This window comes from Myodes glareolus, chromosome 22, assembly GCF_982192425.1.
Source record: "Myodes glareolus chromosome 22, mMyoGla1.1, whole genome shotgun sequence".
Lineage (NCBI taxonomy): Eukaryota > Metazoa > Chordata > Mammalia > Rodentia > Cricetidae > Myodes > Myodes glareolus.
This window is the reverse complement of record NC_142047.1, coordinates 51,738,444-51,765,177: the sequence shown is the minus strand read 5'-3', so window position 1 is coordinate 51,765,177 and position 26,734 is coordinate 51,738,444. Positions and strand designations below refer to the sequence as shown.

Sequence of the window (26,734 nt, the reverse complement as noted above, 5' to 3'; positions counted from 1 at the left end):
TTTGCTGTGCCTTGGGTCTGGGAGCCCATGTCTAACCCAGTCCTCTGCTGGAGATCAGGCTCCGAGTTGCCTGTGTGTGTAGCACAGGGGAGCTCCAGGAGAGGGCTGTATCCCCCTGGAAGTTTGTCTGGGGTTGAAAAGTTGACAGTCTTACATGAACCCCCTAGTGACTCCAGAAGCTGTAGCTAGGCCTCGATGTCCAGTCCAAGAGCCCCCACTAAGCCCCCTGAAAGAGGATGGGGATCGGAAGGACAGGCCAATGCCTGTTACCTCAGTAGCCTCAAAGGACTTATACCGGCCCCCTAGGGCTATTTCACCCTGCCCCCATGGCTGCCCCACCCCCGTGGCTGTGCTGCCCATACACCAACCCCTCTCCTTTTAAAGGGCCCATCTGAATGTTAGGCAGCTGGAAAACCCTCAGGACCAGGACAGCTAGGGTATATCCACAGTGCATACCCCAAGGCTCTGAGCATTCAGGGAAGGCGACCCTGTCAGAATGGAGCTGCAGTTCTCTAGGGTGCCCTTTTGTCCTCAGTGCCACAGGGGTCTCCACAGCTCCTCATGATGGTCCTGTGGGGCTTCCTAAAGTGAGTCTTTGCTGTGTGACTTCCTCTGTGTCTCATATCTGGGCTCACTGTTCACTGCTTTGCTTGTGTGTGCAAAGGAGGAGAGATGTTGGGAGGCAAAGGCAGGTACATCTCTGAGTTCAAGGCCAGCCTGGCCTACAGAGTGAGTTCCAAAGCGACCAGGGCTGCACGGAGAAACCCTGTCTTGGGGTGGGGGGAGGGGGCAGGGAGGGACTGATAGATGCCTGAGTTTGCTTGTGAGGGTATCAGGTTGTTTATGATTAGATGGGACTGTAGGCCTTGCAGTGTTGAAAGAAGTTTAATTTTTTATTACATTTATTGATGTAGTATATGTATAGAATGTGTGTAGCGACACAGTCTAGGATATGTATGTGAAAGTCAGAGGACAGCTTATGAGGGTTGATTCACTAACTTCCACCACGTGGGTTCTTGGGTTCAGGATGAGCTCAGGTTGTCAGGTTTGGTGGCAAGCACCTTTACCCACTGAGCAATCTTCCCAGCCCTACAAAACCATTTTTAATGGAGATCTCTAACTGGGTGGATGAGTGAACAAGTAGATGGATGATAGGTAGATGGATGGATAGTGCATGCATGGTGCATGCATGGTGCATGCATGGATTGACGGATGGGTGCTGGGGAGGTTAATGACGGTTGGGTAGATGGAAGAGTGGATGGTGGGGAGGAGGTAGGTGATGGGTGGGTGGATGATGGGCAGGTGGTGATGGGTACATGATGGATGGATGCATGCATGCATGCATGCATGGATACATGGATGCATGGATGGATGGATGCTGAGTGTGAAGTCTCCCAAAGATGCTCCAGTAGTCTATGTGATAGCATCAAGATGTTGAAGCATTCCAATGAGCCTCCCCATCTTTGGCCTCTGACAGCCATGTGAACTCCCCACCACTCAGTTTTCCCATCTTTCCCATGGGAATGGTGTTGCCCAACCTTCAGGAGTCTCTGGGGAGCGGATTCTTTAAAACAAAACAAAACAGCAGCCGTTGTGCCAAAGATATGAAGGATGAGAAGGTTGACAGCAAAGGACTGGAGAAGGTGGCATTTGCGCAGGGGATGCTAGCCAGTGCAAAGGCCCTGGGGCAGGAGCATCTGAAACTAGAGAGTGAGACTGGACAGTAAGGGCAGCAGGGACGGTCAGCTTTAAGTGGCAGGCGGGGAACGTGTCCTGGAAGGTTAGCTGACCCTGCTGAATACGAGGAAATACAATCGTGGATTTACCTTGGCCTTGGTGGCACAGTGTTGGACCACTTCCCAGCCAAATGTAGAGGCTGGAATCCAGAGATAAAGGCTCTGTGTTCCTTACCCACTGTGTGGCATTGCAGTGACCTCAAGTGAACTTGAGTATTGGTTACTCTGACCAGGTTATGAGGATGCAGTGGGGTGATCTCATCTTACATTTCCTGCAGAATGATACAGTATCTCTCCCTCTGTCTCTTTCTTTCTCTCCGTGTGTGGGTGGGTATAGGAGGGGGCTTGCATGTACATGCTTGTGGAGCCCAAAGGACAGCCTTGAGTGTCATACTTCAGGTACCTCGCTCCCTTTTTTTGAGACAGGGTCTTTCATTGGCCTGAAACTTGCTGAGTAGCCTAGACTGGCCAGCAAGCCCCAGGAAGCCTGTCTTCCCACCTCCCCAGTGCTGGAGTTACAAGACCATGCCTTTGTGCCCAGTTTTTGACACGGGTGCTGGAAATTGAACTCTGGTCCTGTGTTCAATCCCTGGCACCATCTTATCCATATCCTCAGCCCTGGAACACGGTAGTTTCATGACGAAAGGAGACAGTAGCCATCGTTAGCACACATCTCTCACCTGATGACATGCCATACACATCTGATTTTCACTGTGGTCCCCAAATGACAGATGTGAAAACAGAAGGCCCACCCGGATCAGTGTCCTGAGTCTGAACCCACCCTCTCCAAGTGCCTTTTATTTCTTCTACCTTTTATTGAGGACTTGCTGCTTTGGGGAACACTGGGTCCCCTCAGTATGTAAGGGGTTGGCTGCACTTGCGGAGGAGATGCCTAGACCTGGGGGCCTTGGTACCTTTCAGGCCCCTCCCCGACATCCATGTGACTATGAGCCCCTACCTGTCTGTGCTCAGCCCAGAAATAGAGACACAGCCCAGCCATTTCAGCATTTCTGTCCTGTCTCCACTCATGTGAATGTGTCCCAAGACTCCATAGAGAAGAAACCTCACATTTGACCTCTTGGAGTGGAGGCCCAGCTCCCTACCTTGCCATGGCTCAGTTTCCTTATCTGCTGACCTCATGGATTTATGGTGGGGATAGCAGGAGGTGGTAAACATAGAACGCTCAGGTCTGGGCCAGAGTCTCTATCCTGACTGTGTGATACAATGTTACCTCCGAGACCTGTTGATACACACAGTGACCCAGGTGACTGCAGAGGTCCGTCTTGCTATGCCGGCAAGCCAGGCTCTGAATTTGCTAGGGATACAGAGATCTGAAGAGACCCAGTCAGAAGGATGGTCAGCTCCATGCTGGGCCTAGGCCAGTTCCCAGCTGGGAGGGCAGGCTGGGAACCACAGCCGATGGGGACAGTGATGGATGGAGTGGCCTGTTCCGGCACATTCCATGGTCTTTCCCACAGGCTCCGCCTGGCCTTAGTGAGCCGCTTCCTCTGCGGATGCTCAGCAGCATTCAGCTGGGAACTGGGTAATGTCTTAGAGGACACAGGAGCTCCCCTGGGCCCACAAGCAGCCATGGGGCCTGGGAATTTTCTGGAGGGTGGGAACAGGGAAGTGGCAGAGACTGGGATGGGCTGTGGGAGGAGCTAGGCCTCCCTGACCCTCCTTCTTCCCAGACTCATCTTAGACTCTGCCAACTTCGGGCACCATGGAATGGTATATGGGTGCTACTGTCTCCGAGTTCCCTATTCATTCAGGCCCCTCAGGGGATCCCCAAACCTCTGCCAGGCCCTATATGCAGTTTCTAGGATTCAGGATAGGGAGCCCATAAACTCTCTTTTCTTGGGAGGGCTGGAGGGAAAAATAACATCAACCCTTAAAAAAATAGCATGGGACAGGACAGTGGACATACTTTAGAGACCTTGGAGGCTGACTAGGGTCATCTGGCTGCAGCGGCCCCTGAAACCAGCAGGGCCAGGCTATCCAAATCCAGTTTTCTTGCTGGCCTCTTAAGCTGGGTATCCAGGACAAGTTACAAGACCACTGTGCCTTGGTTTTCCTACCTTTAAGGTGGAGCAGCAGGATTGTATGAATGAGGACTGCCAAGGCCTTCATAAAGCAGACATTCCTCGCCACACAGAAGACAGCTATTTGTTGGGCTGCATGATGCCATGGGCCCCTTACCTCATTTCCCTGGGATGAGGGAGCTGGGCACTCCCACACCCTCGCTCCACCTGCCACAGAGCAAGAACTACCAGTGTTGTCCTAAGCCAAACAGCGTGCGGGAGACAGTGCGGCAGAGAGCATTATCAAGGTGATGACAGAAGTTCCCCAGCGATCGCTCCAGATTGGGTGACCACACAACCCTGTGTCCTTTCTACTGGTGTGAAGGTTGACCCTAGGGACACGGGCATAGATCTGACTCCCTACACATCTCCATACCTCTTCCACATGGGCCGCACTGTGGCTGCAGGCAGCCACCTTGTCAATTGCCTGTACTAAAGAGCTCACAGCAATGGCTTGGCCTGGAGCTGCTGCACGGTTCCAATCCAGGCTGCCCCACCCACGGACCATGAACTTTGGTGGGTCCCTGGGGCGGCTCTGAGGTCAGTAGCTGTCACCTGGAACCCGTCAACAGTGCCGCCACCAGGACGGCTGTGATTTTTTACTCCCACACTCTCGCCTCACAGCAAGGAAAGTCCAGCTAAGCAGGCTAAAGAACCTCTGTCCAGTTGTCTGGCAACACAATTCAGAACCTGGGGACACAGGCCTGGGCAGATGGGTGAAGGAAGGATGATATGGCTTGGGACTGACAGACAAGATACAAATCTGTACTGCACAGCTAAATGGCTTTGAAGAAATCACTTATTAGGCCGGGCGGTGGTGGCACATGCCTTTAATTCCAGGCAGAGGTAGGAGGGTCTCTGTGAGTTCAAGGCCAGCCTGGTCTACTAGAGCTAATTCCAGGACAGGCTCCAAAACTACAGAGAAACCCTGTCTCAAAAAAAAAAAAAAAAAAAAAAAAGAAAGAAAAAGAAAAGAAATCACTTCTTTCCCCTTTTTGAGATGGAGCTGTACCTCTAGGAGTACTGGGAAGGCTGGAGACCCAGCAAGAGTGTGGCTGAGGCCATGGGGTTGACCCTGGTGGGACAAGAGGAAAAGAAACAGCTCCAAGCAGCCCGGATTTCACAGTGCTCTAGGATCCGCTCTGGAGGGTCTGACCCCCACACTGGCACTTGCAGGCTTGCCGGGAAGCAAGAACTGCCTCTTCGATGGCTTCCCTGGACGCCCACCAGTGGAGCCACATACCTGGCCAGTCCCTGCTCAGGCTGTTTATGGTGCGTGCCTGGAGGGTCCCCAGGGAAGCAGGGCAGAAAGATACAGCCTCGGAAGGACAAGTCTCCTGCTCTAGTTCCTGCCATAGGCTTTTCTGAGCCTGTGGGATCCAGGAGGAACCACCTCAGTATGGGGAGGAAAATTAATGAAAATGAACAGCAGGGTTTCGAGCTGCAGCTCCGTTGGTAGAGCACTTGTGTGGCTTGTACAACGCCCTGGGTTCAGTCCTCAGCACCCGTAAACTGGGAACAGTGATACACACTTGTAACCCCAGATTTCGGAAGCGGAGACAGAAGTATCAGAAGTTCAACCCCATGAGCAAACCTTGCAGATGGGTCAACCAGGGAGTGAGGTATCTGCAGTGGGGTGACTGACAGTCCAGAGGAACTGCCAGGAGGGGATGAGCTGGAGAGGGAAACGAGGTTCCCAGGGCATGCTGGGAAGTAGACACCCTTAGGCTGCTGGAGGGAAGACCGGGAAAGAGCAGAGCAGCAAGCAATCCTGAGCAGGGGACCAGGTGACTCTCAGTCCCTTCACTAGATCCCAGGATCCATGTGTGACCTGGGGCAGATCATAGCACCTCTGTGTACCCGATCCTCTTTGAAATGGGCTTTGAGTGGAATCAGGACCATAGGATTTCTGTGAGGACAAATGAGATCCGTCACGGGCTGGGCACAGAGTGCATGCGTGAAAGCATTTCAGGCTCTGAGGCAGAGAGATGACCTCTGGTCTTTATGATTCTGGTCCTATTTAAAAGAAAGGAAATTAAGTGTCTATAGGTCACTAAGCACCAGCAGGGTGCCTTTGAGATCATGGTCATGCAAGTGGTGGCCACAACAACGTAGTACCGTGGCCTGTGGCACCAGGGTGTCTACCAGTGGTCCAGCACTGAGCGAGTGTGCTGTGAGGTGACAGTGCCCAGCCCAGCTGCCCGTGGTGTCGCCACTCAATTGACTCTACTTTGTTTGGTGCTTGAAACTCAGGTGAAACCACTTCTCCCCTGTGAAAGGCTTCAGAGACACACAGTGTCCCCAGTGTCCCGGGCCTGTGACCAGGGCCAGCCTGGCCCTTGAGACATTTGGCCCTGGCAATACCATCCAAGCAGCCCTGTCTGCCCAAGGGCCCAAGGGCAGACTGGACAGGTGAAGGGCTGGTGAGGACGGGCTGCTCCGTGCGGAAGCAGCCAGCCACAGTCGCCTTCTTTGGTGGTTGTCACCGGAGACTGGCCATCGGCCCTACAGCCAGGCATGGTGTTGATAGGTCCCCACAGCTGCGGCCACACATGTGCCCAGCCATCAGTTTCTGGACAGTTGGGGGAGGGGAGGGGCCGAGCGCCGGCAGGAGGTGGGGCCAGAGGCCACAGCTGGGGGACAGCAGGTGCCGCAGCCTGGGTGGCTACTGTGTGCCATCTGCTCCCATTCCGCCCCTCCTCATGGGCCCAGAAAGATGGGGGCTTCTTGCCTGCTCCGTGCAGACTCAGACACAAGCCATCACAGGCCGCTGGGCTTGTCTAAAGTAACTCTGAGTTTCTCTCCTCTCTGCAGACCAGGGAGGAGCATAGATGAGGTCTGCCACCTGGTAGGTATCGCTTACGGATCACCAGCCACAGAGGCTGGGCCACCTGAACTTATATGTGTCTGCCAACGATGAGACCCTGAAATGGGGTGCAAGGTTGAGGGGTGATACCCACAGTTGCCATGATAATGGCCAAGAGACAAGGAGTTCTGAACGTTTTGACACAGTCTCCGCCTGCCCTGCCCATGGGAATCTCTGTAGATATGATCAGAACATGGCCTGCAGGCAATCACTGGGGCAGAGATGTCAGCCTTCCTATAGCAGACAGGAGTCTCCCCTTGCTGGCTCTGGGGAGCTGGTCACATGACAAAGAAGCAACTTACACAGGTCCACCTACCCTACCTGACCATTCCTTAAGATGAAAGGGAAGATCCAGGACTCACCATCCCCTGCAAAGAATGCCCTAAGCAAGGCCTGCCCCTTGGACTTCGGCTGACCCCACCTTGGCTTCATGGACGTATTCTAGAGCCCTTGGCTATCCAGGATTCACCTGACCATTGTCACCATCTTACTTTCTTCCTACCCATCTGACCCTGAGCTGAGCACCTTGCTGAGAGTTGGGTCACTGGAACATGCTTGAGCCTGGGTGTCCTGAGCCTGTGGCTCACATTTCAGGGGCCAGGCTATAAGCATCTTGACATCCACGAGCCTCCCGTAGGAGTCCCAAGGACCACAGGGCAGGAGATAGTTAAGATGCTGGTTCCACATGCTGAAGCCAGTTCACCTGTCCCCCTGCACAGGTCCTAAAGGAGAATCTGAGCTCTGAAAATCTGGGGTCATCACTCGCCATGTATCTTACAAATGGGGATACTCGGGATAGGCCAGGAGCATGAAAACCCACACTGTGGGTTCTCGCACAGACTAGTCCTGACGAGCCCACCTTTGGGCTGATGCTGTGTTTCACCTGTGCATGGATGCTAGCCACCTGTGAGAGCACGTGTGGCTCCCACTGGATGGGTGGAGTCTGGAGTCCACCTGACCAGTGGATGTTCGGACCTCTGCCCAGGTGCTGGCTAGCCAGCTCTGCCCTCAGCTGCTTGATCTCTCTCTCTCTCTCTCTCTCTCTCTCTTTCTTTCTCTTTCTCTCTCTCTCCTTAGCTGACAGGAAGGAGAAGACTGCAGCAATGCCAGACTCTCCGGCTGAAGTGAAGACGCAGCCCCGGTCCACACCCCCCAGCATGCCACCCCCACCTCCCACCACATCCCAGGGAGCCACACGACCACCCTCCTTCACACCTCACACACGTGAGTCCCCCCTCATAGCACGGCAACAGACCAGGGCGGGGAGTGTAGAGTAGGTGGAGCCACTTGAAATTCTGTACTCTACAGTTAACATTAACGTGACCCTGTGACCCGTTTGCAGCCTAACCTGAGGCTCAGATCCCAGCTCCTCCTACTTACTGTGCTACTTTGAGTTAGCTACTTAACCTCTCTGGCCCAGCTTCCTCGTTTATAGAGTAGGGGGCCTCCTGTGGTTCTCGTCTTACAGTCATTAAGTTAACAGACATTGCCAGCCTACAAGCACTGATGTCTGAAGGCCCAGGTACTTAGGTTCATCTCAACAGCCCAGAGCAGAGGCCTGAGTACACAGCACTCTGGGGATGGGGTGGGGGAATTCCAGGGAGCAGGCATGGCAGCTCTCCTCCATAGCCGCCTCTTTGCTTAGAAAGATTGTGACTTAGACTCTCAAGTGTTGAGCAGTTGAGAAGATAGAAACTCGCAGGGTTGGGCCATTAACGGGAACAATGTCTCATGCCCCCTCTCCCAAGAGAAAGGCTTAGGAGTCTATCCTAAGTGTTCTGGCAGGAAAAAGAAGCCACGGGCCATCCCCACTACAACCTTCAAATACACATACTTGAGGGACTCTTCCCCAGACCTCAAACCGAAGCAATACCCCTCTCTGAGGGAGGGGTCTCAGTACCTCAGCCTGATGTCCCCTGGTTTCCAGGGCATGGGTGCTTCTCTGGTCTTTCCATTTCTGGACATGGAGCGCTGACTCTGCCCTTAGCCCTGCTGTCTAAAGAAAAGCCGAGATGGAGAGCAAGCAGCTCGACCCGAGGCCAGCCTTGTCCTGTTGACAGGGTGTCAGGGCTCCTGCTTTGAGGGTTACTGTCATCTGCCTCCAGGTACAGCAGCATGGAGCCAAGACTGTCTGAGAATATGCCCGGCACAGGGCAGATTGTCTCATGGCTGTGAATGCTCATAGACACCTTCCAGTCTCTTGGGAGGTTCTGGCTCCCACTTCCTACAGAGTTAACCGGGGTCCAGTAATTGCCGAGCCTGGCTGGAGAGGGGGCTCCCAGCTCTGCCTCTTGTAGCTGGGACTCTGCCCTTAGCAACCTGCTGCTCTCAGAGGACAGAGGTGCCTGCCAGGCCCTGGATCTGCATACTGGCCATGCTCCCCCAGGCCAGAGGTACCTGTGCCTTTTCTCACATTCTTCCGCCCACAGTGCCGAGGCTGAGATAGTCGCCTTCCCTTCCTTCCCCAGCCATCCTTCCCTCTGGGCTGAACTGCAGGTAGACTCTGGCTGCTGGGCAGCTAGCTTCAAAACTTGTCTAGTGGGTGAGAGGGGACTCTGTGGGACTGTGGCAGTATCACCAGCCAGTGCCCTAACCTAAGGACAGGAATTGTTTGTTGGGGAGACCGCTGTGCCCCCTCTCCCAGCAGTGAGGCCATGACACACTCCCTGAAACAATGGTCCTCCAGATGTCTGGAGGCTCCAAGCAGGAAGGAAGAACAGAGCAGCTCACAAGTTGATCTTGGACTCCGAGCTGTCACCGATCCCGAGGGTGCACCTCCCCCAGCCTGCATTTCCCTGTGGACCGGGTTCTGATCCCAAAAGCTGGCCTGGACACCAGATGTTCCTGGTTAGGAGTGAGGATGGGATCAGCTGGGACCTTCAGGGCTTTACTTTCATGAGGCCTGTAAACAGATGTGAGGGCGGCCAGTGTGGTACATGGGGAGGAGTTGTGTCCCCCCTGCCCAACGGTCCCATCCTGGGGGTTGCAGCTCTGTCTATAGAGCACAAGGCTTTCATTTTTCTCTAAGCTGACACTTGCAGTCTGTGGACCTTCAGATCTGTGGGGCTCGTTGGTGTATAAGCCTGAGGCTCGGGTCTCCTGAGGTCACCTCAGGTTTGTTCCTAATCCGCATGGTTAACCACACCCCTGCACCTGGCTGGTGCTGGTAGCGGTCCTGGTAAAGCCTCTGCAGCCAGCTGCAGATTCCTGCCCAGTGCTTCAAGCCAAACGAAGAGCCTGACCTTGAACCTCTACTTGAGGGCTGTGGTTTTCCTGGCCCAGTGATCATCCTGGGCACAGCTTGGTCTCTGGGCAGGAGGCTGAGTGTGGAGACTGGGACAGTGCAAGAAGCATTGACCCAGACGACACTCCTCTCAGGCAGGGGCCCCTAGGTGGGTTGAGCTCCCATCTGTCCTTGCACGCTTCTGAGACAGGGGGCTCACTACTCCTAGTGCCCATCTCCACTGATAACCCCAATTCAGGTAACTCAGATGTGAATCTCTGTAATTGATAACACACAACTTGGGCCCCAAGTCCCTTAAGGACAGTGCTGAGGAGCTGACTGGGCCCTCTCCCAGGGGATAGCTTTTAAGAGGTAGGTGCTATGCATGCTGATAGATACTCAGTGCAACTGTTATTTTGCAGAGGAGGAGTGGACTGGCCCCAGTGGCAACAGCATGGTCTCTAGGAGTGCCACTGAGCAATAATAGAGGGGACGGGCCGCTGCGGCGCCCTCCTGACAGCGTGTTCTTCTTATTTTGCTTACAGATGGCGAGGATGGACCTGCGACGTCTCTGCCCCACGGCCGTTTCCACGGCTGCTTAAAGTGGTCCATGGTCTGTCTCTGTAAGTAAAATAACAAGAACCGTGGGCTTCAAGGAGGCTGCCTGGGTCCTTCTCGCTGCCTGTACACCCCCTTTGTCGAATCTCCAGCCAAGAGACAAGAGAGGCCCAGGGGACTAAGGGCTAGAGACTGAGACCCTCAGACAGTGTGCTGGGACTGTGGGATCTTCGCATGTGATTGCCTCCTGAGCCTCATCCCCGACAGCCAAACAGGCTGACAGGAGCAGATGCCAGGGCTCTGAGGAGACAGGGGGACATGTGTCAATGACAAGTCAAGCGCCACTGTTTCAAGAGACAGCTCCCACTATTGACAGATACGGGCAGATACGGTTGCCTGTGCCTTAGTTTCCCCACCTGTAAAGAGATGCTGTCACAGTATTGAGTGCTGAAGGTGATTCGTGCTTGCTATGTCTGACCCACACCGCATGCCCTGCAGACATCAGTCACCAGTAGATGATCCCACCAAAGCGCTGGGTGACGTCCTTACTACTTGCCCCCATCATCAGGTGTTACTGTGCCTCAGCAGTCTTAACGGGGCCAATTAGCTGCATCTCCAGGTGTGCGCAGCTGCCATGTCACTTCTGGGCTCTAAGAATAAGGAAGAGGTTGCATGTGTTACTATGTTTTATGTTGTCCTTCTTGCTACCGGCATTCCATGCCATGCTTGGCCACACACTAGGGCCTGGCACGCTGCCTGACTGGCCGTCAACTGTTGACTGGTTCTTGTTGTGGTGATAATGGTGCTCTCCTACTCAGGAAGAAAGCATGGAAGAACCGCTAACAGGGTTCGTGCACCCCAAGCCAACTCCCACCCAAGCCTCAAGACTAGAGGAGCTATGGGGGTGCTAGTTTGTGCCCCCAAACATCAGCCGAGGACACGTGTGCAGTCTAACTTAGTAACACACCTGTTGTGGTAATGAAAACACTTGTGCTGGGGGCTATTTTTGGCGTCTCTTTAGCTGCTGAGACTGCCCAGCAGCCGCGGGAGGGAAGACAGACAGGCAGTGAGGCGAACAGGCCACGGGGGACCCAGGCGCTCAGAGCAAGGCTGGTAAGCGGGCCTCAGGGAGGACAGGACCAGGTCAGGCTGGGTCTGGTGGGTGGCAGACTAGATAATGTGGACATTGGCGTGTCTTAGAAACTATTAAAAGACCCAGGGCCCTGGTGATAAAACACTTGGTTTTAAGACACAGGTCCACCTATTAGTGAGGTCTCCGTGGCAACAAGCCATCTCCTGGTCTGGCTGAGGTGACAGCAAGTGGCTGTCATTAGGTTTGACTGTGGCATCTGTGTCGGTGGCTGTCAGAGCTTACTGGTGAGAGAGAAGTCCACCCAGTGGGGTCCTCTGGACATGGTCTTAGAGAGGCTGGGAGCCCAGAGCTGTTGGTATGCTGTATGCAGACATCACGGACCACCCAGAGCAAGAAGGGTGCTTGCATGCACAGACTTACGCTGGCCTGCTTCTACTAACATTCTGGAACTGACTGTATATCCTAGGCCCTGGGGTAGACTCTTGAGATCACGTGGAGAGCCAAATGGAAAGACTTCCGCTTCCACGTGCATAGCCCCCACTAGGACAGAGGAGCCGCTTAGAACTGTATGCAAAGGGTTCCATGCCTCATGGCCGCATAGAAACACCAAGGTGGCATGTGAGTCTGTGTCCCTCTCCCCACATGCTCTGCAGCTTCTGTTCCTCAGGAGCAGCTGTCAAGGGGTACCTCACCCAACGCCCAACATGTAGAGTCTGTCAGGTCAGTGGTGGCATTGGCAGGCTCCATCAGCCATGGTTTGGGAAACAAGGAAGATGGCTATGCTCTGATCCTAGAGCCCACCTCAGAACTTCAGAGTGACTTGGGACCATTGGCAGACAGACCTAGGTCTGGCCTACATTGATCGTCTGAACTGGCGTTGCTCTCCCAACCATCAAGGGTTTATGATATGGGGGTGTCTGAGGACCTGTGAGAGTCCTTGTATCAGGTGACTGTCAGGCTGGAGGTGAGGATAGAGGAGTGGGGAGGGGTGTCCCCTGAGGGGACTATGACAGCGTTCACACCCGCACCACACTGTAACAGCCCTGGGCTGAGTCCTGCCTTATACTCCTGGGGAAGGTAAGGGTCAACCCTAGGATCAGACAGTTGGGAGACACTAGTTGGGTCTATCCATGAACTGTTTATCCCAAGGCCTTAATGGCCCTGTCTGCTATGTGGGTCTAGAACAAGCTTGTGTGGAACCACCAGTCCTGGCCCAGGTTTATCTAGGCTGAAGCCTCAGGCAGTATCTGGGCAAGACAGAGTTAGTTACTGCAGTAGTTAGCAAGAGAGGGCCATGTGGGACCCATAGGGGAGACAGAAGTAGGATTAGGTCCCCCATCCTGTAGTGTGCGCAGAAGCATGACAGGATCCTGCAGGAGCCATAGGGCCAGGAAGGGAGGGACTTAGATAAAGGCCCCACCTCACCTTTCCATACCTAGCCCTTAGGCCACCCTCCCAGTGCTTGGATCAAGATGTCTAGACAGGTGCAGTATAGAGTGACTTGCTGAGGTACCCATTGCCTGAAGCAAGCAAGATACTCCAGGGGAACTCAGCTGGAGTCTCTGCACTGGGCAAGCTTGGAGGGCTCTTTGGTCTAGAAAAAGGACTCCCCTTCGCCCTTGGCACTTACAGCCCCACCAGGCCTCACCGTAACAGCTGAAGCTCTGGGGACTATGGTCTTGAGGGTACCCCAAACCTACACTCTCAGCACAGGCCTGAGAACCTGGCTTCTGCACACTCTGTCAAGGCAAGGGGCATGAGACATGAACAAAACCAACAGTTGAGTGAGCCAGAGGTATATGAACATGTGTCTATACCTAGAGGTAGCACTTACGACCTGTGAGCTCTGACCTGTCTGCAGACTCTGCTAATCATACCATTGTCATTCAGGACTGAGAGGCAAGGACTCTGACAGCCCCTGGCCTTGACCCTGGTACTCTGATTGATGGCAGCAGGGTCATCCAGTGAGCCGTGGCTCAGTGACTGGCAGCTGTGATCCTGTAGTATGCTTATCAGCTGTTTCCTTAGTCACCTGATTGTCCTTAGTATGAACTAGCCCCTGGACATGGTCTTCTGTGTCAAAATTCAGTGAAGAACCTAACCAGCTCTTCCTGGGGGTGGGAGAGTTCTCAGTCGCTCTGCCTGATCTTGAGTCCCCTCAACTCAGGCACTGGGCTACTTGCTAGCAATGGTGTTACTCAGGCTTAGAGAGGCTCGTGATCCTCAAGGTTGGGGAAGTTCCTGGACCAGTCCTCAGGGCTAAGGAGAGTTGGGGCATTGCTCCCAGGTGGGAAAGAGATTGGGTAGAGGGTGTCGCTTGAGGCCATAACAGCAGAGGCAGAGTGACTGGCCTTTTCTTGAGGTGATGGGGGTGACTTGTCATTTCCCGTACCGTGGGTGAGGAGGCCCTGTGCTTGCTCCTAGTTGGAAACCTGAGCCAGTCTGGTAGGATGGCCTGGGCCTCTGCTGCATGTGGGGGACCTAGACTATTGGCTGGTGTGAAGGCCTTGCCCTCAGGCCCAGGGTAAACCCCCCAGGGACAGTGTAAGCGAGCCCCGCAAGTGTCTGTCTCTGTAGCCACTTCCAGGGTGTGAGCCCTACCACCCTCCTGGCTGGGGTACCTGAGGTGAAGGGAATCACTTCTCTAGTACCAGTTCGCATATCTACAAGAGTATAGCACCCACGAGCACAGTCAGGTCGCAAGGATAGGAGGGCAGCTGTGTATCTACTGGGCACAGCTGCTCTGGACTCTGCTGTCTGTCCTCATCGCTGTCATTTGGGCCGTTGTTGTCATTGTCACCGTGTATACGTATAAAGCGCGGTTATTACGCCTGGCCCTCACACGCCGTCCTCCTGCAGTGATGAACGGGAGCAGCCACTCACCTACAGCCGTCCACGGTGCCCCATCTACACCCAATGGCTTCAGCAACGGCCCAGCCACCTCATCGACCGCCTCGCTGTCCACACAACACCTGCCCCCGGCCTGCGGGGCACGGCAGCTCAGCAAACTCAAGCGTTTCCTCACCACCCTGCAGCAGTTCGGCAGTGACATCTCGCCTGAGATTGGCGAGCGCGTGCGCACCCTGGTGCTGGGGCTGGTGGTGAGTCTCCAGGCTCTCAGGCGCCTGGGTTCCCCATGACAGCCACTCTGCCACAGGCTCCATCATTATACCCACAACCCCCTGTTATGCTCTGTTCGTCCCTCAGGCCAGACCCAGAGCCTCCTCCTTCCCGGGGTGGGGGTGGGGCAGCCGGTTCAGATAGTACATGGGGACCTTTAAGTGGGGTGCTCTCTCCTGCAGAACTCAACTCTGACGATTGAAGAATTTCATTCCAAGCTCCAAGAAGCCACCAACTTCCCACTGCGACCGTTCGTCATCCCCTTTCTGAAGGTAATCAAATCTGTCCTACAGGGGGCCTCCCTGAGAGACCCCAGTCCCCAGTCCCCTCCCTACCAGGCATCATTCTCAGCTGCCCAGGAAAATGGTGCTGGCCCCCAGATCTGGCTAGTTAGGGATGTAACTAGATGCTAGACCTCATGATTCCTCCCAAAACCAACGTATTCTCATCCCTCACGGAGCTTTGAGTCGCCCACTCCATGCCAGGGTCTGCGCGAGACTCGAGACTCTCGGGGTAGTGTGAATGGACAGGCAGAGTACCCTGAAGTAATGCCTGTGTGGGAAGAGAGTGCTATCAGCCAGGTGCAGAATGTGGAAATGTGTGAAGTAAGAAAATATTCCCAAATCCCTCAAGGATAGGTATTTCACGGTGACTGAGAAGGCTGGAGAAGCCTTAGGCAGTACCCTGCAGGAAGCAGGACTAGTATATACGAGGGCCCTGGGGAAGGAGGAAAGGCAACTTTCCTTGTGGGTGGAATAGAGTGAAGGGATAGGAGTGCCGAGGAAGTTACAGGTGACAGACAGGCAGGCACGTGACTGGACGGCAGGGTGCTGGGAGTCGTCTGGGGCCGCCTGGGGCCTCATGAACGACCTGGTGACACTGTACCTTTGGCAGAGTCACCAGAGCCCCTGAGCCAGGCAGACTCCTCACCCCAGCCCAAACCCTCAGATGAGACGCTCTGTTTGTTTGGGGGTGGGGGTTAGGTTGGGTTTTGTTTGGTTGGGTTTTGTGTTTTGGGGGTTTTGTTATTTTCAGTGCTGGGGGTTCAACATTGTCTTGTAGATCCAAGTGTCCTACTGCTGAGCCCCAGTTCTAACCCTGTCTAATTCTGAGATGGGGTCTCATTAAGTTTTCTGAGCTGGTCTTGAACTCTTTATCCTCCAGCCTCAGTATCCAGTAGTTGGAATTATAGGTGTTCACCACTAGGCTTAGTGAGATGCTGGATTTTAATATCTGGTAATCTGTGCGCTCACACACACACACACACACACACACACACACACACACACACACACACACTGGGAATGAGCCAAGTCCTCACGTAGGGCCTGTGGCTCACTGCAGTCCTTCACCCTGAGAGGAGTGAGGATGTCATGCTTCCAAATGTGTTTGGCCATGCGTTCTCTTCCCACTTAGACCTCGGGGGAGATGCTAGAATAACCATACCTTAGAGCACCCACCTCCACTTACAGCTAGAGCCCCAGGTTATACTTCCTGCTTGTCTGTGCTTGTCTTAGTCAAAGTTCAAGGTCGGACCATACAAAGGGTAAGCTCCAAGACATGAGCCCCACCAAACTGCCTAGCAGATACTAGGCTGGCCCCACGCCTCTGTACTCGGCCCCTGTCGCTAGAGTGCTCCAATCTCTCAAGGCAGCTACATCAGTAAGGTTTTTAACTGCCTAATTTAGACCAAGAATGGATCATAAAGATCTCTGCACAGATGCTCTCTTGACCGCTGGAGGGGGACACACAGGCCCTGACGCTGTCAAGTTAGCAGGCAGGAAAGCTGAACCTCACTTTTCTAGCTGGTACAGACCCAAGGCTGGTCCAGAGTCCCCACAACATTCACAGGACATGTCCCACGGGCCTCATTCCTCTGGCACCTCACAGGGGGACCCCATATGACACCCCATATCCATTCCCCTCCTCCCTCCCACCCACACCTTGCTGGGCTCACACTGGAGCTAGTGACAACAGAGAAGCTACGGGTGCCAGCGCGTGGGCCCTCCTGGCAGTCATTTGCAGTGCGTTGGAGGCCCTCATTCTCCTCACCCTCCACATATTGCTGACTCTGCCACCGCCTTAGGATGCCATGTGCCTGCTTATTTTGTCAGAGCCAGTTTTCGCAGCAGATGCCTGGTAGTGATGGCCACCCTGTTTATGCCTGGAATATCCCAGCTTTCACTGCCCAGAGTCCCTACCCTCAGTACCCTTCTTACCTAACTTAGTGTGGCATCACCCAAAGCAAGCCCTGGGTGGAATACCTTGCCCAGCACTGCTTTGTCAAGGGACCCTCTCCACATTCATTTCTTTCTGCCCACCTCAGAGCTAACCGAGGACCTCTGTGTCTCATTGTTAGCGACACCGGGTGGTACATCTTTCTCCATGATATGAAGATCCTGGGGTGAAGGGGCAGTAAGAGCCAAAGGTAGAACCTAAAAATACGAGGTTGCAGCCAGTCCTTCTAACCTTGTTGCCAAAACAGGAGCCAGAGCAGCGGCCCACTCTGCCCAGTCAAAGAGCATGACGATTTTGCTGGTACAGCATGGTAGGAGCCCAGGCCCAGTGGCTGGAGACAAGGAAGCCAGACAGCTCAGGCAGCTCTAGGGGCCTCACTGCCCTCACTGGATAGGGTCCCCTCTTGGTTGGTCAGAGAGCCGGAGTAGCGCCTAGCGCCTTCCTAAATAGTCATGGGCCTCCTGGCATCCGCAGTGATTCTCATGGCCACCTCTGGGGATGCCATTCTGAGAAGAAACTGTTCTGAAGATGTGGCTGGGCAGAGCTGGGCTCCAACTGCAGGGCCCTCTTGGGTCCTTTCCTAGGCCAGACAGAACTGCCTGCCACACAGGTGGTAGAAGAACTGAGTTAATCCACGTGGGCCCATCACAGCAGCGCTTCCAGAGTTCAGGTTTACGGAGGAGACAGGAGGCAGTTGTGTGGCTTCCAAAGGTCACACAGCTCTTGAGTAGCCCAGCCAGGGTGAGTGGTCCACCAATCTTCCATGGGGCAGCCTGTGGTGGAAGGCTCTGCAGAGCCAAGCGAAGCGTGAAGAAGACTCGTGGTTCAGCTCTCACCACGGTGGTTCTATGCGTTGCCTCTGCCAGAGACCTATTGAGGAGAAAGATCGTTTAGATTTTTCCGGACATCAAAATTTCCATGCCAAGTTAAGTTGGGGCCCAGGGCGCCCTGTGACCAGCTTGGTGTGTCCTCTGAATGATGCTCGGGACTTTGGAAGCAGCACGGGGACTTGTTCTTTCTGGTGAGCAGTGGTCCTGTGCACCCAGCCAAGGGCTGCTGTGTATCTGGACTGTACGGCTAGACTACCTGATACCTAGGTCCCCTCCACTCTCTCCTGCATCTGCCCTCATGTAGCTGGACAGTGGACTTTTCAGAAGCTGCCCCACCCGAGGCTCCAGCTCCCAGATGGCCCCAGCTGGCCAGGACCCCAGATGTTTCCCCACCCTAACTGCAACCAGATGGTGCTCATGCCCAGCCCCCACCCCACCATGCTGGCCAAAGAAAGGACAGGGTGGGTGGGGGACTAGTGAGGGAGGAGACTCTGGGCTACTGAGACCTCCCAGGACCTCATCCCAGCTCATGCTTCTGACGTGGTCGGCAGATGGTGAGCTGGCCTCCGTTCAGCTATCCAAACAGAAAAACAGGCTTGGCAGCCACACCGCTCAACAAAAATGCATCGGCTGCCTGATGGGCTGGGTGGATGCGCCAACAGGGGCTGAAGAGGCAGAGGCTTGGAGAAGACTGCCCTGGCAGCTTCGAGACGCATGGGAAAGTTGTGGATTGTGTTTATTTACAAATACTTAGAACTGCTGGCTCTCCCAAGAGCCTGCCACTGGGCCCCTGTCCAGCATGCTTTCGGGGCCAGCCTGCCACCCTACCCACAGCAGTTCTGGAAAGGCTGACCACTAGCAGTGCCTGGAGACCCTGGTCCAGCACTAGGGTGAAGTTCATAGGTTTAGAGATGGAGTCTGGGAGCTCTGGTGGCCTCATCTGCAAATGCAGAATCGAGTTGTGATATCATCCCTGAGGCTGGGGTTCATGAAGGTCATATTCCCTGTGTGCTCAGAGCTGCCTGACCACAGAAAGCATACTCTAGTGTCTGAGGTCCTCCTGTGAGCTTTGTTCCTGGCTGAGACTGGAAAGTGGGAGATAGTTCTATAGAGCTCCTGGCCTGTGCATTTTGGAGGTCAGAGCAGAGACCCTGCTGTACCTCTGTTTCCCCACCACCACTCTCTCTGCTTGGTTGCTTGAACCTTGCTTTTCTTCTCTGCACCAAGGACAATATGGTGCCTGCTTGACAAGGTACAGGTAGGGAATATTGCGTGTAGACTCCAAGAAGAAGCATGGTGATATAGAAAGTCCATACATTGCTGTGTGTCCAGCAGGGCACGGGCCTGTCACTTCCCACAGTGCTATGGGAAGGAGCAAGGAACCTGAGGGACGCAGAGCCCTGAGTCACACAGAGGTAGCCCTGGGCTGTCTTCTGGTCTGGACAGGTTAGGTGGGCTTGCACACCAGCTGACAGTCAACTGTGTCTAAAGCCCCTGTCCTGCCCACAGGCTAATCTTCCACTGCTGCAGAGAGAGCTCCTGCACTGTGCCCGCCTGGCCAAACAGACGCCTGCCCAGTACCTGGCCCAGCACGAACAACTGCTGCTGGATGCCAGTGCCACCTCCCCTGTTGACTCCCCCGAGCTCCTGCTGGAAGTCAACGAGAATGGCAAAAGGAGAACACCAGACAGGTAACAGCCTTTCCCAGATCCACAGGACAGGGAGGTGACCCACGGCGGCCTCTTCCTGCCCATCTGCCTCTGCCACAATTCTGCCAGACAGCTGGTCCAGTCTGTTCTCTGCAGCAGGACGGATCAAGCGCTGCTAATACTGCTGCATGCTTCGGGGACAGGCTGGTGGGCTGGTGACACTGGGTTCTGCAGCATGCACTGCCCTATTGAGCGCCGGACCCAGGGTCTCTGGGATCCCTGGAGGACAGCAACTCAGAAAGGGGTCTCATTTTTCTTTGTGCTATTTGTAGAACCTGAGTGGCCTGGAGTCTACGGCCCATGGTGGCTGGGCTGGACAGGACCCCTTGACTGGCCCCTAGACCCCTACTGCTGTACCACAAGTGGGGACCACACCTAGCCATGGGACTCTGAGTGTCTCCTCTCCATTCTCTATCAGGAGACCCAGAGGAGGTCAGAGAGGGGGACCAGAACCCTACTGAACCCAGTAGGGTTCCTCTCCACCCTCTCTGTCTCTTCTCGCCTCTGTTGCTACCCTCTGTCCTCCGTCCACTGGGGCTGATACCGATTGGCCACATGTTTTCTTGATCAGGACCAAAGAGAATGGGTCAGACCGGGACCCTCTGCACCCCGACCACCTCAGTAAGCGGTCCTGCACCCTGAGCCCTGCCCAGCGCTGCAGTCCCAGCAATGGGTTGCCCCACCCTACACCACCCCCACCCCCACACTATCGCCTGGAGGACATGGCCATGGCCCACCACTTCCGGGACTCCTACCGACATCCAGATCCCCGAGAGCTACGGGAGCGCCATCGGCCCCTCGGTAAGCAGTGTGAGAGTGCCATCGACCCTTCAAGGTATGGGCACAGAGAGTGTGTGAACCCATGTCTGTGAGCCGGCCCACGTGTATAAGCCTGCATGTACTTGGGCTGGAGAGAGTTTACATGCGTTTATTTAGGGGTTCAGTCAGCAGCTGCTTGTACCTATGCCCTAGTGGAAGACACTGAAGCTGTAAGCAGCACCTCATCTTCCCAGGAGCCAGTAGCCACCTCGGTGCCCAGGTAGCCTGACTTGCCCCTTCAGACCCAAGTTGCCCTTTCTTGTACACAGAATAGCACTATCTTTTAAAGGACCAGCCTTTACCGCCCTCCTGTCTGGGCAGCCTAAGGCCAGAGTAGCTGAGGGCAAGGCAAGGGCTACCTGACTTTCCTTGAATCCAGAAGTGGGTCATGTGACAGCTCTGTGCCTCAGTTTCTCAGAACAGTTGTGTGAGGATGGGGGCATTGATAGAGCACCTGGCACACAGTGCACTCCAAAGCCCAGTTACTGGTGACAGGGACAGCAGCTGACACAGAGCACATGCACTTGGTCATTTCTCAACCTGGATCCATCCCTCTAAGGAAACTGAGGCTCAGAGAATATAGGTGGGACAGCCACGGATGGTCCCAGCAACACCTGCCCAACCCCAACCCTGCTCCACCCCGGTGTGTTGGAAAGGAATGATAGAAATGACTAGCCAGGGTCACTCAGGACACCTATAGGGTCCCAGAGCAGGGTCACCCCCCCACATTCACACTGTGGAAGCTTCCAGGGCCTGGGCCTAGGCAGCAGGTGACAGTGTCTGGCTTGCCACAGCCGGGTCAGGCAGGTGCTAATTCCCACCCGCTTCTGCTAATGCAAAAATAAACGCCAGCTGTCGCACAGATCTCAGCCTCTATTTTAGTTGGGGCGTTGGCATAGGCCCCTCGTGGGCAGCCGGAGAGAGTGCTGGATGACGGCTGTGGCCACTCCCTGCCCTTCTGCAACTCGAGGAAGGCATTTCAGGTTAGGTACTAAGAGGTCCTTGGGCACTGGTGGCAGCTTTAAAGAGAGGCTTTGCCCCCCGCCCCCAGAAAGGCTAGATTGGCACCAGGTCACCTGCACAGCCTCAGTTACCACGCTGGAAGCATTTGACAGTGAAGAAAACTAATAGAGGGCCATCAAGTCCCTCATGTACCAGCCAGTGGCAACCCACAGCCTGCCCATTTGACCATCCCTGAGGGCACAGATTCAGGCTGGCCTCACGCCATATACTGCCTCTCCCACTTTCTGCCTGGTAACTGTGGACAGACATGACCAGCCTCAGTTTCCTGGTCTGTTACATGGGAAAGATGAACCTTCCTTCCAAGGTCAGGGCAGAAAGAAGGGAATGGTGCTTAGCACCAAGCCCTGCCTGGGGACACCCCCTCAAGCTTACCAGGTCAGCTTGGGATCTTTTTTCTAACTACTCACTGTGTTAAGAACACACAGAAGCCAGGCAGTGGTGGTGCACACCTTTACTCCCAGTACTTGGGAAACAGAGACAGGTGGATCTCTGTGAGTTCGAAACCAGCCCTGGTCTATAAGAGGTAGTTCCAGAATAGCTAGGACTGAAAAAAAACAAAAAACAAAAAACAAACCAACAAAAAAGAACTAGACAGGGTCAGGAAATTGAGACAGGGAGTGGAATGATCAGGACCCCAGGATCCCCTGGGGAATGAGCCATCTGGGCTTGCTATTTTGTCTGACCCTGCTGTCAGTAGATCTGATCCCAAGACCACACTCAGGGCTAGTAAATACCCAAGCCAGAGTTCAGCCTGGGGACACAGAGGTAAACACATCACGCCATCTTTCTCCGTGGATCTGACAGTGGTGAGGAAGAATAAACAGGGAAGTCTTGTACCCAGAGACCAGAGACACACATGGCCTGAGGAATTCCAAAGACTCTGCAGCTGTAGAGGGGCCTTGTGGCCTGGACTTTGAGGAATGCATAGGAGTACCAATATTTGAGAGGAAGTCATAAACACACATAAGTTGAGCAGCTGCACAGGGGCCCTGAGGTTTCTGGACCATGATAAGGCAGACCCTTAAAGTGGATCTCGATCTGCCTATCAGAAATGAGCATAGTAAAGGCAAGAGGAGCTAGGTTTGTAGGCTAGTAGGAAGGGAATGAATGGTCAGGGCAGAACCAGAGATGACAAGTGTTTCCTGTTCTTGACCCCCTGAGGTAGGAATGGAACTGAGGAAGTCAGAGGCACCTGGGAGTAGGGGCAGGACCTGAGATCCAAGTCAGGGCTTAGTTATGGGCAAGGGTGTGGCTTAGCATCTGCTTGGGGGCCTAAATGTGCATTGCCCTTCCTGCAGCCATGCCTGGGTCTCGACAAGAAGAAGTGATTGACCACAGGCTCACAGAACGGGAGTGGGCAGAAGAGTGGAAACACCTCAACAGTGTGAGTGTCTGTGATTCCCAGAGTGTTTGCACACCTCTGGATCCTAAGGCTTGGGGTGGGGAACAGTACTGGGTTTGGGCTCCTCTGGGTTCAGCATCACCTGGCAGGAGCTATCTGAGAACCGAGAACCTGCTGCCTGCCTGTCCCTTTATGTGAGCATCACTGTCTGTTTGACCTGTCAGGGTACTGTGAGAGAATTGAGACAAGGATGCTGAACCATACACACAGACCCTCCCACCTCCACTATTTCTGCTCAGAGACTCTTGCAGGATAGAGCCCCAGTGGTGGAGGGCGTCTTCGTGTTAGGTGCCTGAGCCCCTGGTCAGGCCAAGTGGACCATGTCTTGATGTTCCTAGAAGTTCCGTTCCTCTGATCACCATGTACCTTGAAGTATGGATCCCTTACCTACTTCTTTCTTGGGGATGTTCCCAAAGCAGATTGCTCTCAGTTTCACAGGAGGGACCCCAAGCCTCTATACTGCCTCCAAAGAAGTTCCTATTCAAGTTGGGTGCCCATACACACTGGGAGCCACTTCACTGTTTGTGGGGAGCCAAGGTAGATTTCTGTGCCCTGCCTTCAGGGATGATGAGCTGGCTCCCCGACCACCCCCTCCATGTTGGATGGCCACATCTGGCCACAGTCCTGGTTCCAATGTACTGAAGGCCCTGCCACCCACCTGCAGCTCCTGAACTGTATCATGGATATGGTGGAGAAGACACGGCGATCACTCACTGTGCTGCGTCGGTGCCAGGAGGCTGACCGTGAAGAACTCAATCACTGGATCCGGTGCTACAGTGACTCCGAGGAAGGGAAGAAGGGCCCCACCCCCACCTCTGCCCGGCCCCTCAATAGCTGCAGTGGCCCTGAGGGGTCTCAGCTAGGTGTGTACTAGGGAAGAACATGGAAGACTTGCAGTGAGGGGTTGCTAGCCCTACACAGTCTCAGTAGGATGTCACTGATTCCCCAGAAAGTTAGCCAACGGTCAGGCCTTACTTAAACAGAGCATCACTTGGAAAAGGGGGCCGTTTTCACTTGCAGAAATATGTGCCTGGTCTGCTAGGAAGCCTGAAGCTCCCAAGCTTCTAGTAGGTACAAACCAAGCTTAGAAGGTGGCACCTAGGGGCTTCTATGTGGTCATCTACCACAGTGTGACCAGAGACTAGGGGAGGTCTAGGATATGCCCAGTTCCCAGCCTGAGTCCATGTTCACTGGCTATAGAGCATGCTATCCCAATCCCTCCATCCCCCTGGAATGTGAAGCCCTCTTTCCCAGGGGAAAAAAAATATTCCTTACCTTCAAGCCCTGGCAAGAATGGAAGGGAACCCAGAGTGGAAGAAGGCAACTGACGACCCCACCTTGTGTATGACACCGTACCCCATCCCTTTGTTTCAGATGTTCACCGGGATTTCATGCCCAGGACCCTCTCTGGTTATATGCCGGAGGAGATCTGGAGGAAGGCTGGTGAGTAAGGCTATTGGGACAAACCCTGGGGACGACCATAAGAAGTGTCTGCGACTCAGATGGGCCCCACATGCAGCAAGTTTATGTATTTACACATTGGGCCACACACAGAGGTGTGCACAGAATGCACGTGCACACACACGCACACACACACACACACACACACACACACACACAGAATATGAATCAGATACTTACAGCCAGAGTTCACATAGTCCCCTTCTGGCTCCCAAGCAAAGCCAAGGACCAAACCTGTTGTCCTCAAAGCAGGTCCTTCACAGCAGTGGCTTGCCTGATGCCTGTCAGAACAGAATCTTGGGCACTACTGGAATCTGTTGGATCATACTGTGGGGTGGGGACTAGCCCTCACCCTCTGAAGATGCACACCAGAGTGAGGACCATGACACTGGCAGGTAGAGCAGTGGATAGTTTACCCATGGCTCTATTCCTCTTCACCAGGGTTTACACATGTGCCCAGGACTCACACATTTTTATCCACACGCTGCGGGATATTTTGACCACACTCTGACACTCCTGAGACTACCAATAAAGTTTACCTTGAATCAGAGGGCAGAGCTAACTACTAGCCGACCAAAATTAGTCATAGAGGTTTTGGAGGACCCAGGATATATAAAGAGACAGAGGAAGTAGTAGAGAGGGGCTTAGGGAGATTCTGGACCTTTTGGATCAAAGAAGGAGAGAAAGAGGAGGTGACTGGTCACTTCTTCGCCTATCCTCTGATCAATCAGGTTATGACTCTGCTATCTGACTCCCGAATTTTTATTGATAAAGAATAATTAAATAAACACTTCATCCACAAACCTTTCAGCAAAGGTATGGGATCACTGATTTGTGCCTTTGTGTGAACACATGCAAAATATGGTAAGCATGTGCAATACAGCTACATCACATACAGCTACATTTAGGCTCCTACTCAAGTGGTGCGTATCCAGAACCCCAGGTGAGCTAGCCTGGGTGATTACTGGCAGTGTGACCACCATCCCACCTCTGTGCTTCACAGAAGAAGCCGTGAATGAGGTGAAGCGCCAGGCGATGTCAGAATTACAGAAGGCTGTGTCTGATGCAGAGCGCAAAGCCCATGAACTCATCACCACAGAGCGTGCCAAGATGGAACGAGCCCTGGCTGAGGCCAAGCGGCAGGCCTCAGAGGATGCCCTGACTGTCATCAACCAGCAAGAGGACTCCAGCGAGGTAGGGCCATTTCTGCCTCCAGGAGTCCCGTATTCCAAGGGCTGACCAAACCTGGGTTAGAACACCACACCTGTGCAGCCTCTAGACCAATGAGCTCTCTGCGGTCAGTGGTCAGAACTATCAGTGGTAGCATAAGCAAGCATGAAGTCTGTTCAACACTGCTTGTCAGTAAATAAAGAGGCCCACAAGGCCTGGTAAGGTGTTTCTCAGGCCTTCCTGACCTGCAAGTAGCAGTAATTGAAGATTCAGAGAGTAATGCTTGTCCGGGGCCTGGCACACGTTAGGGTCCATATTCCATCAAAGGCTATTGATATCAAAACCTCATTTCTTTAACTTATAAAAGCAAAAGGCTTATGGAGACTTTTCAGGACCCTGGGGTCTCCCTCAGCTTTGGGCATAATGAACAGGAAGGAGAAAGCCATGAGAGCTATGATCTTGTGTGCCCAGATGTCTGGGCACTGTGCTCCATTCAGCAGGGTGGGTGAAGGAGGACTTCCTGAACCTGTTTCCTCTGCTCCAAGAGTTTGGTTGGCAGGGCACCAGGAAGAAAGGAACAACCCTTATGGGAAAGTCATTCATGGGCTTCCCTTTAGGAATGGCCTAGAGAGACAAAGCCAGGTAGATCCTGGGACTCATGGGTCCACATGTTAGCCTTGACTTAGGTAAGCTTTAAACTTAGTGGTTAGATGCTGTGCCCTTTCATACAGTTTCTCATGCTGTGACTCCCAACCATAAAATTATTTTTGCTGCTACTTCATAATTGCAATTTTGCTACTGTTAGAATTGTAATGTAACTATCTGTGGCTTCCAATGGTCTAGTTAGCTCCTATGAAAAGGTCATTGAACTACCAAAGGGGTCAAGACCCACAGGTTGAGAACCACTGTTCTTAGCCATTGAGTGACCCTGTCTTAAAATGATGTGGACGGTATTCAGGAATAATACCAGATTGTCCTGAGGCCTCCACATGCATACGCATACATACATACCCATACACTCATGTGCTTATGTACACATGCACAGGATCCCAAAGCTGTCAGGAGATGGGCAAAGCATTGACCCGAGTGTTAGGTATTTGGAGGTGAGGATAGTTTGGAAAGTATATCACTAGACGTCAGAGCAGCATGGCCCCTGGGGAAAGAGAGAAAAGAGCCATCCAATATCAGAGCCATCCTGACGGAGAGGCCAGCAAGGCCCTCCTGGGTGGAGCAGCATAAGGGGTGCAGCAGGCAGAGGCCAGAGCGTAGAGACGAGAAGTAGGCTTTGATTCCTGAAGCCGGGGCAGCCTCCCAGTCCCACAGCCCAGCCGCCTTGCCAGGATCTCTAGCCATCCCCTGAGGGAAATACAGTCAGCAAAGGGAATCCTGGTCAGTGGCCACCTCT

The 26,734-nt window shown here is 53.9% G+C and overlaps 1 protein-coding gene across 5 annotated transcripts in view; it reads left to right on the top strand.

The window, feature by feature from the left end:
• The window catches only part of Cbfa2t3 (CBFA2/RUNX1 partner transcriptional co-repressor 3), a 76,926-nt gene that overhangs the window by 43,942 nt on the left and 6,250 nt on the right, over positions 1-26,734 (top strand). For 2 of the 5 annotated variants that reach the window (XM_087900523.1, XM_087900525.1), the window contains exons 2-11: positions 7,761-7,907; positions 10,452-10,529; positions 14,417-14,658; positions 14,860-14,949; positions 19,255-19,436; positions 20,026-20,255; positions 22,595-22,680; positions 23,363-23,561; positions 24,073-24,141; positions 25,163-25,353. In XM_087900523.1, the coding sequence (XP_087756649.1) occupies positions 7,761-7,907; positions 10,452-10,529; positions 14,417-14,658; positions 14,860-14,949; positions 19,255-19,436; positions 20,026-20,255; positions 22,595-22,680; positions 23,363-23,561; positions 24,073-24,141; positions 25,163-25,353 (1,514 nt within the window). The remainder of the gene's footprint in view (positions 1-7,760; positions 7,908-10,451; positions 10,530-14,416; positions 14,659-14,859; positions 14,950-19,254; positions 19,437-20,025; positions 20,256-22,594; positions 22,681-23,362; positions 23,562-24,072; positions 24,142-25,162; positions 25,354-26,734) is intronic. The other 3 variants (XM_087900524.1, XM_087900526.1, XM_087900527.1) reach the window with 3 other exon arrangements.